The sequence below is a fragment of the Python bivittatus genome, unplaced genomic scaffold (genome assembly GCF_059951505.1).
Source record: "Python bivittatus isolate LINGU-HERP-01145 unplaced genomic scaffold, Pbiv_v1 ctg000440_np1212, whole genome shotgun sequence".
Lineage (NCBI taxonomy): Eukaryota > Metazoa > Chordata > Lepidosauria > Squamata > Pythonidae > Python > Python bivittatus.
This window is the reverse complement of record NW_028277063.1, coordinates 342994-353235: the sequence shown is the minus strand read 5'-3', so window position 1 is coordinate 353235 and position 10242 is coordinate 342994. Positions and strand designations below refer to the sequence as shown.

The 10242-nt window shown below is 39.7% G+C and overlaps 1 protein-coding gene across 1 annotated transcript; it reads right to left on the bottom strand.

Moving 5' to 3' along the window:
* Positions 1–719: 719 nt before the first annotated feature.
* Positions 720–8374, bottom strand: LOC148215684 (vomeronasal type-2 receptor 26-like). Its single transcript, XM_088142379.1, has 4 exons — positions 8339–8374; positions 3331–3558; positions 2172–2298; positions 720–1642 (listed from the first exon to the last, which is right to left on the bottom strand). The coding sequence occupies exons 1-4, from the start codon at positions 8372–8374 to the stop codon at positions 720–722; spliced, it is 1314 nt and encodes a 437-aa protein (XP_087998505.1).
* Positions 8375–10242: the final 1868 nt, after the last annotated feature.

The window sequence follows — 10242 nt, the reverse complement described above, 5'->3', positions numbered from 1 at the left end:
ATTCAATGTAAAGAAGGGGACGTGGTGGCGCAGCGGCTTAATGACGCTGAAAGTTGCCAGCCAGAAATGGTCAACGCTTCAGCGGTTCGAGTCAAGCCTTCGCGCTAAACAGGGTGAGCTCCTGTTTCCTCCCCAGCTTCTGTCAACCCAACAGTTCGAAAACTGACGTGAGTAGATAAATGGGGACTCTCACTCCGGTGGGAGGAAAAATGCTGGCGGCGCCTTGCAAAAAAGGAGTCGGGAGGAGTTGCCGGTAAGCGCGAAAAACCGCGCGCGCCCAAAAGGGCGCGAAGAAACGGAAACCCCGCCTCCTGCGCTCGCCAGCTAGGCTCTGCCCTAGGAAGGAGGCTCTGGCAAACCACTTCCGAAAAACAGTTGCCTTGAAAACTCGTCGAAGCAGTCACTGCAGGGTCAGCAATGACTGAGCGCAGACCAAAAAAAAAAAAAATGTAAAGAAGATAAAATCTTATTGAATAATTAAGATTAGCTTTGGTAATCCCACCCACTACATTTCTGAGGGTAGTTTCAAGCTTATTAGTCAAAGACAAAAGTCCTAAAGCTGGGAAAGGCTGTGCATGATTCTTTTCTTTGATATTGTGTGTATGCGAAGCTTCTTACACCACAAAAGTAGAGAATAAAGACATGTATTCCTGAACAAAAAACCAGTCACCCATTCATTGTTATCTCTAGAGGGAAATTTGTAGGAATTAGGCCACTGTTCATGCTGTCCTTGAGATTGGATCATTCTTTCTTCTGACTAGCTGCTCTCTAGTGTTCAACTCTGCTCTCAGCACACTAATGTAGCACTTGGGTAGGAAAATACAACCCGGTAACCCAGCACTTGAGGCCAAGATGGAGAAGACCTCCACAGCCACCATGAATTTCCCCTTGGTGCTCAAGTAGGTGGGCACAAAGGACACCCAAACACTGCAGAAGACCAGCATGTTGAAGGTGATGAGCTTGGCTTCATTGAAAGTGTCCGGCAACTTCAGAGCAAAGAAGGCCACCGTGAAGCTGACGATAGCCAGAAGCCACATGTAGCCCAGCACAACATAGAACATGATATCTGAGCCTTCGTTGCATTGCACTAAAATCTCACCCAACTGGGAGTGCATGTCCAACGCCAGGAACGGAGGAGAAATGCTCAGCCACACAGCACAAATGGTCATTTGAATAAGGGAGCAGAGAACAATGACTAAGATGGCCAGCCTTTTCCCCACCCAACTCTGCATGCGATTCCCCGGCTTTGTGGCCATGAAGGCCAGAATCACAGTGATGGTTTTGGCCAACACACAGGACACTGCAGTGGAGAAGATGACTCCAAAAACTGCCTGTCGAAGGAGGCAAGCGGCTGTTCCTGGGTAGCCGAGAAAAAGGAAGGAGCAGAGAAAACACAGCAGCAGTGAGAAGAGGAGGGTGCAGGTGATGCCCCAGTTGTTGACTTTGATGATGGGAGTGTTCTGGTAGCGGATGAAAGTCCCCATCACCACAATGGTAATTCCTGAGAAAGAAACTGCACAAGTAGCCAGAACTGCTCCCAGGAGTTCTCTGTAGGATAAGTAGGTGACACATTTGGGAATGCACTGATCTTGCTTCTCATTTGGAAACTGGTCTTGTGGGCATTTTTCACATTCCTTGGCATCTAAAATGTATAAATAAGGTATGTAAGCATTCTATATACTGAATTTCAATTGAAATTTTAGCAAATATTCCATGGTGGATATCTCTTCTTAATGGAGAGGTGAGTTTGAACACCTTTTTAGACAAGGCTAGGAATGCTGTGGTCCTTCCAGCTACCAGACATGTCCTGAACCCACATTTCCCCCTTAACTTACTCTGATGCCACCCTTTTGAAATGTGAAGTTGATAAGTGACCTCTGCTCTGTATGCAAAGAATCAATTATTTTTAAAATGTTTGATGTGACAAAGATTTATTTCACTAATTTTCATGTTAAGGTACAACACATTTCCTGAGGACAGATGAATCCCTTGGCAGAAATCTCCCCAATTTGTTTAAACATTAAGGACTTCTAAATCATTAAATCAGCTGAAGACAAGGAGGATACTCCTGAAGAATCTGTTCTTTTTCTTAAGTATTTATACAGAAAACAGTAATGATTTGAGGAGGGTACAACAGAGTTGTAAAAAGAATATACATATTTTTTTCTTACCAGTCTGGACAGAAATCCTTCCCTGCGAACAGGGAATGCAGTCATAACAGCACACCTGCTGGCCTTGCTTAGTTAATTTTTGTTGTCCGCGATGGCAGCTTTCCACACAGAGAGAAGAGGGGGGTACCTAATGGGAATGAGAAAAACAGACATTTACAATAGATTTTTTCCTTGTTTTTCCTTAACTGGTCAGCAGTCATTCTTTAATATGTTCCCTCTAAGAACTCCTGGAAGCTCCAAAACTCCTGTCGGTTAGAGGAAAGTATTATGAACTTGTATGTTCTTTTAGTATACTTTTGGAACTTTCAGGAATTCTTCTTCACTCATGTTGAAGTCTAAAGCAAGGGCTCTATTGATGTCCCCTACCTTGTGAAATAGAATGGAGTTCCATGATAAGGCTTATATTAGAATGGGTTATCTGCCTCCTCTGCTCTGCCATCGGGGGAACTGCACAGTATGAGCTTCAGAGACCAGGCTGCCTTGATGTGCCATAGTCTTTCAAAGCCCTCACTGCAGGAAGGCCTTGAAAGAGAAAGGGCTGGAAGCTGCACCAAGCTCTTTCAGGTGGAGGCGAAAAGAAATGGTGGCAAAGTGTGAGAGTTCGTTCTCCTGGTCATGAAAACAAGAGTCGGCCCCCAAACCATGCCAACTGCTGCACCTTCTCAGAAGACGCGTGCTCCTGAAAAGGTGTGATGAAATGGATAGCAGTTCTTTCTCCTAAAGATGCATATATATAGGATTCTCATTTGAAATCAGAGAACTAGGTGGAATTCTTGTGTTGTTATCAGAATCTTCTTTCTAAGAAATGCATTTAGTCAGAGCTCTGCCTTGGATTAAGTCTCTCCTTTCAGGCTGGAGGGAATGAGGTCTGATACAGAAGAATGTATCCAGACCTCTACAGGAGGGGAATGCTCACACCAGCTGAAATGACTAGTAACCAGTAACCTCTGCTTCTGTGCCTTGTGGGTCAGCTGACAGCACTGCTGACTGCAGAATGGAAACTTGAGAACTTTGTAATTTCTTCAGACTCCTGAAAGATATTTGGATTCAGTGGGAAGGTGCCTGGTGACTTTGAAAGAGTTTCTCCATTTCTAGTGTTGAATTTCAGCTAGTCCAGAACAGAAAGAACCCCCTTGTTTCTGGGGAGTTTTCAACTCACCTGAGTAAACCTTGGGTGCCATAGAATGGCACTTTCATTAATGGTGAGTCCTTGCCTTTGAGAAGCTTGGGACTCAATCCTTCCAACTTGGACTTTCTGGAAAGATCGATTGGGGAATGTGATCAAATTGATGATGTCGAATTTTAGCCTCACTTTTCCATTTGTATCAAAAATTATTTCTTCCCCAGCGCTATTGTTAAAACGGAGATTTTTCAGAAATAAGCGAAGCTAAATGGGAAGAGGTATAGATGAGAAACTGGTTCAAGGAATGGGAGGTAAAATGAATAGCTTCATGCTTTAATATATCAAATTGACAGTTGTTTTTTTCTCTTTTCTAAACTCCCACATTTGATTTCTCCCTCTCTCTCTCCCTCCAGAAACACACACACATAACACACATGCCAGCAGACACATATACACATACTCATGCACAGATAACAGGTATTAAGTTAGATACTTTAATGAAGTTTTAAGACTTCATTAAAAAAAACAACAACATATAGGCCCAGAGTCTTCCTTATACCTTTGTCAATGTAAATTCTCCTTAGGCAACTCTAGAGTTAAACTACCTGTTACTTTAAGAAGGTAGGTAGGAAATATATGTTTCCTAATTCTTAATTTAAAAGTGAGCTCACAGGCCTCAGTCTACATCTGGACTTTACTATAAGTCTTCTCAGCTATCATTTACACATCCAGAATGTTATCTTATCTACGAGTCTAAGGGAAAACAGCACAAAATGGTAAATAACATTTTATTCATTCTATTTATTAGAAATCTCCTCCAGGATTAAAAGCAGCCTGTCTTAGAACATAAGATAGTGGAAAAATGATTAAATTAAGTCAAATTGTAAGACAAGAAGAGCCTTTTGATTTTCCTTATTCCCCTCATGATGTTTTGGCAAAAGACCACCAGTAGATAAGATCAATGAGAAACTGGAAGGATTTGGAGGGTTTGGGGGATGGCAAACACAATCCTGTCAGAGACTTCTGGTAAAGCTATGGTGAGGTAGATGTCCTTGCCAAAGGGGAATGGCATTTAGATCAGAGATTGGTGGCCAGATGTGGGATCCTGGCTGGCGAAATCTCTATGGAGAAAAGAGAGATCACGAGATTGCCCACGTGCACTCCCAACAGCTGCTCCACACGAGTAGACCACTGGAACCAAGGTTTTTCTGGTCAACGTATGAGTCAAGCGGCTAAGAGTCGAGGGATTCCATCTAAGCTCACAGTCTAATACAGCCTTTGTGGACAAAAAGCTTGACCAAGCCCCATTTCTTAATCACCCTTGGAGTTGTTCTTTACTACTTTTGAAATATTAAGAACCTTTGGAACCCCAATTTTTCATCGCAGTTTCCTTCTCCTTAGCAAAAGTAGGTTAAATATCAGGACTCAGCAAAATATTATTTTTTGGAATAAACAGCAAGCGGGTGTTTAGTGTGTTGATTTTGGAAATTTAAAAGAAACTAAGGTTCCTGATGGATTTGGAAGAAAACATTTGAAATTAATTATAAGAACCCTGGGTTCTTTGGAAAAGAAAACAACAACATGATGTGATGGGAGTTTGAAGGTTGGACACTAGAGGGAAGTAGAAGAAAGTAAAGATTACAATTAATAAAAAGGAATCTTCAAATTCAACTTGTTAACAAAGAATGGAGCAAAATACATTAACAGTGGATGTTTTGAAGGATATTTTTGAACAAAGGACTCAGAAATTAATTTTAAGAATGTTTGATGCCATAGCTGGATGGTGCATTAATGATGTCTCAGAAGAGGAGCAAGTTATACCAGATAAAATTAAAATTGATTTGAATGTGGATTGAAATATGACAAGTTACAAGAACAATACGGAAAAGGTTGATATCCTGGACATACAATGAAACCGGTTGGTGTCTTAATACTTAAAAAGGAAATACAAATATCAAACCAGAAGAATGATTTGGATAATCTTTTTTTATGGGATGGAGAAAACATGTCTGTTAAAGTTGTGAAGGATTTTCTGAGAAGGGATAAAGAAAAAATGAAAAGAAATCAACTTCTAGGACAGTATTTGAAGGGATTAAAAAAAAGATTGTTAAAAGTACAGGGAAGGAATATAGTGTAGCATTGGCTGATTTGATCAAGGTTAAGTAGATATGTAGTTATCTGTGGTCACTCTTAATAGACATTTGCTGATAAGGAAAGAATGATGAGGCTTTTGGATTTTGTCTATAGTTAAGAGATGAGATATGGGAAGAAGAGAGCCTTTGTTGTGTTTTAAGAGATGGTGAGAAGTTCCTAAAATTGTTTATAGTTGTGAAGAAGGGGGAAGTTACTTCTTTATATACTTTCTTTTTTCTTTTTTCATTTTTTCTTTTCCACACTTTCTATTTTTTCTTCTTTTTTGTAGTTTGTATTAGTTTTTATTTTTTATAATTGTAATCTCTAATAAAATTATTATTAAAAAACCGTTTCATCCTGTGATAATAAAAGGAACAATTTTTTTCTATTTTCAAATTCCTAGGCATGATGAAATTCCTATTGATGTGTCTGCCTATCTGTCTTTCTATACAGATAAACACACAAACATATACAGAATTGTTTTTATATTATTTAGTTTATTTGACATGTAATAAAATAGACACGAGAGAGTCCCAGAAACTTCTGTTGAAAAACAGATATAGAAGTTTCTGGGACTCTCTTGTGTCTCTTTTATTAAATGTCGAATAATCTACATTCTAGTATATCTGTTTTTCAACAGTTCTGTTTAAGTATCTCTTTGACTCAAAGGATAGGTTTCTTTAAAGATATAAGTAGGGGATAGATTTAGCTTTTCCATTCTTTATGGTAAAGTGAGGACACAGAATTTAATCTGCATTTGGACTTTCCTATAAGAAGCCGTTTTCTGAGCTATCATTGATATTGCTAAAAAGTTGAGAGTGAAAGAGTGCATTTTGTTTCTGACGGGTGAGATTAGTCAATCTTCCAGGGAGGGGAAGATGGGACAGGGTCATGAGATTATGGTTCAAATTAAAAAAATGTTAAAATTCTTTCACAGTCAAGCAACACTTGATGAAGAACCTGAGAATTTTACTGTTTGCATGTCTACTTGGATATAAAAAAGTAATATAATGGAACTATTTCTCTGTAGATGTGCATAGGATCAGAGGAGATATATAATTAGCAAATTGCACTTGTCTCTATTCACAATTGCAGCAATGTTGCTGTTGAATGGCATCATCACTAACCTGCCAAGGTTGGCCTTTCAGCAAATTCCACTTCTCTCCGTTGTCCACTGTCTTCTGTCTGGTTCTAGATGAATCCATGGCATGGAGAGCATGTGCCACAGCATGCACAGCGTTGTAAATAGCATAGCTCTGGCCAGACATCTGCATTTCAAAGACAGTTCCATGGAGACTTCTCAAATCCTCTTCCCCAGTGCAGTTTCCTTTATTTGGCAGCCTTAGATTATATGCTGGGAGTGAACATAGAAATGTACTGTACCAGAACTGACGAAGGAAATACACGTTAGAGTGGTGTGGATTTAGGTTCTCAAGGAACTCCTGAAAGCCTGGGACCACGTTTGCGTGTACAGCAAAGGACAAGCTGCTGTTGAAGGACAATGCTGGGAATCTCTGGGGCTCAAAAACAGAGGTGACGTCCCACTGACCACTTATGATCCAAACCCTCTCTATTACCATGCCAATCATTTCATAATGTTCAAGAATGACTCGCAAACCATCCATAGACTGTAGGTCTCCATAAACCAGCATTACATTGATTTTACTATACCATAAGGTAGCTGCAATGCTAGCGAGTTGCTTCTGCTGGAATTTATTGGAAATATACCGAATCACTATTGGGATGAATTGAATTAAAGAAATGCAGATATCATTCTGGAGGAGCTTTGGTCTCAGAATTCTGAAAAATCTCTCTCCAGTGATGTCTTGTGGGATGAAGAGGCCAATCCAGTTCCATCCAAAATATTTCAAGAGCTGAACAATCCCTTCATACTGTAGGCTTTCATGCGGAGTCATCCAGAAGAAAGAGGGGAACTGAGTTTTATTACTCAGTGCAGGGTCAAAAGAGCCATAACTGAGCTGTGGGTGGGAATAAGAATGATGCATTTTAGACTTGGTATGTATTTCAGTGAAGTAATAATTCATTACTAAAGGAACATTATTGTTTCATACTGCAAAATGTATTGAAAAGTAATACCCTTTGCAAACAAGTCTCCTCTGTGGTATCATGCAGGAATGAATGAAAGCCACAGTGCGGCTCACACCAAAGGCAAATAAGGACAGCACAGGATTCACCAGCTTGGGATATACATTTCGAGCTCAATCTGTCCTGATGCCAAAACCTCTAAGAAGCTCTAGCCCCAGTTTGTCAATTGAAGTGCTATTGCATCAGCCACCCCAGAAAGATGGAGGAGACAAGCATCTTTTTGGAGTTGCTTCCATAAGATCCCTAGATAGAAATGGAGAACTATTGAATTTTGAGAAATAAAAAGTCCATCCTCACAACAAACTTGATCTTTGGAGCCAGAGCACCATTAATATTCCAGCCACTGCTTTCTGGAGTAAGTCATGGGGACAATCTCTCAAACTCTGATTGGGGTGATCAGAAATAGAAGACAAGCAGGACTCAGTGACACGGGAAACTTGTCATGAAGACTGAGAGGGAGAGAATAGTCTTCACGCAGCAAGAGCTAACTCTCATTTGGGAGTTTCCATCATAAGAGTAGAATATCAGGTGCTTTAACGCTGAGGTTTTTTTAGTAACCTTGGCAAACTGGATCTGAGACGAACTGTTTGCATCTGATATGTAACATTGGAATCTATTAAGGATCACTGCTGTGGTAATGATAAGTCATACTTTACAATTTGCTGAGATAAAATAATCTGTTGAAATGTCTGAGTTCCCCAATACTTCAGCTGCTTTTGAGGGTTTTTTCCCCCCGCTTTTTGTCCCCATGGAATTTCTCAGCCACCACCCATTCAATTCTAAGCATTTCTATGAACCCTGATACCTGTGGAATCTTGTAGGCATTTAAGATGTTGGCCATCTGGATGGTGTTCGGGGAGGAGAGGTCACCAATGACAGCCATGACCTTCTGATCCTTTACAGAATTATAATTAGGAAGACAGTTTTGCTCCATGAAGATGAGGTCGAAAAGAAACCCACTTGCTTTCAGTGAATTAAATGTATTATTATACACTTTTGAGCCCAAGGTGGTGTTTGGTAATAAGTTCTCATTCATGCTGATCTCCTGAATGGCAAAAGTGAAGGCTAGGACATGCTGGAAGTTTTTAGGCAATGGGCTGCAAGAAGAATTTCATTTAGTTCTACCCTCTTAGAATGAGACAAGTATTTCAATTAAATACCTTCTTTCATAATGTTTTTCTCTGTGCCTAAGAACAATGTGCCTGTTTGCATTAATGAGTATTAGAAAAGTGAAGTATGCACCCATGTTCTGAAACACTTCTTTTGGGGGGGGGGGGAGCTTGAATTGTTAGAATTCAGTAGTTAATTCAGTAGTTCCTCACCAGAGGAACCAGAGGTGAGGAAGGCATAGAATGAGGAGCTGTGATGTAGTGTCTGAATGTCATCTGAAAATCATTTGGGCATCTAAGCCCCACATGTTGAGAGGTTTAAAACAGGTCATGGAATGAAGAGGATCATTTCATACCTGTTGGGCAGCTGTGCAATTTGGCAAGCAGAAATTGATGGATTGTGCCACGTTTGGGCATATTGTTACTCAAGATGTAACATTTTATCACATTCATTTATTTAAACGTGTCCCACCTTTGGATGCATCAGGCAATCAAGGAGGCTTACTACATGAAAAGTACAAAGCTCAAACAAGCTCAATCTATTTAAAATGAAAACATGCATTAATTTTTTAGACCAAAATGGGAGAGGGGTATTGTGTTCTAATGGGTCCTTGTGAAATATTTGCAAATAATGAACAAGTTCTAAAAAGAAAACAGTGTAATTATATAAGAGGAGAAGCACTGATATACAGTATATGAATTACTTTGATGAATACATGACATAGTAAATATTATTGACAGGTCTTCTTTTTCTTTTTGCATAGAAAATAAAAAATAGATGAAAAATGTTATTAAAATCAAACTTGGGACTTTTTCCCATAGGCAGGTTAATTCCTATATAGCAACACCCTGATGAAAAACTAGGAATCTACAAGGGACTATTCCAATAACTGAGTTATTATTAACCAGGAAAGACTTATAAATCACCGTCATGTCTAAACCAGTTTTAATTCTCATCTAAAGCGCAAGAATTTTAACCAGATTCAGTTGAATTGAATCACAGCAAAGCAAAGTGGAAATACAGATCACTGTTTTGTTCAAAGAAGTACTTGCTTTCCTCTGAAGGATCCTGCTGGGCGTTCCATAAAGCTGAATAAAGACAATTCAAGAAATATTGTAGACACGAATTCTGCAATGGCAATACCACTGGAGGCAGCAGGGAGATTAAACTGAAACTTTGGTTTGTTGTCACAGATGGAGTGAAGGATCTTGCTGAAAGAAGCCTGAGGCAGGATAAGGCAGGAGAGCAGAAACACCCAGGCTTTGAATGCCAAAGTAATTTGGCCCCCGTCACAGCAGTAGAGCCACATCTTCATCAACACAATTTCTCTGGAACAATGGAATAGAGTCTCTGTTGCTCTTATCAATAGCCAAGGTTATTGATTATAATAATTATAACCAGTGACTCATAATGCAACCTACTGAGCATCATGTGGTTGTTAATATTAAACTTTGTTAAGTCTCACTCCATTCTGTGCTCCCACAAAAAACATATTTAATCATTATGATTTTGTTAATTAACAGGTAGAGAATCACCTTTCAAAGCTGTTCAACTTCTTTCCCAGTTAATGGAACTGTAGGGTCCAAACCCATCCCTTGT

Coding starts and splice junctions, on each gene's coding strand:
- LOC148215684 (XM_088142379.1), bottom strand. CDS start 8,374: ATGGCCAACATCTTAAATGCCTACAAGATTCCACAG. Junction 2,299..3,330: donor GGCACCCAAGGTTTACTCAG/GTGAGTTGAAAA, acceptor CATTCCCATTAG/GTACCCCCCTCTTCTCTCTG. Junction 1,643..2,171: donor AAGGATTTCTGTCCAGACTG/GTAAGAAAAAAA, acceptor TATACATTTTAG/ATGCCAAGGAATGTGAAAAA.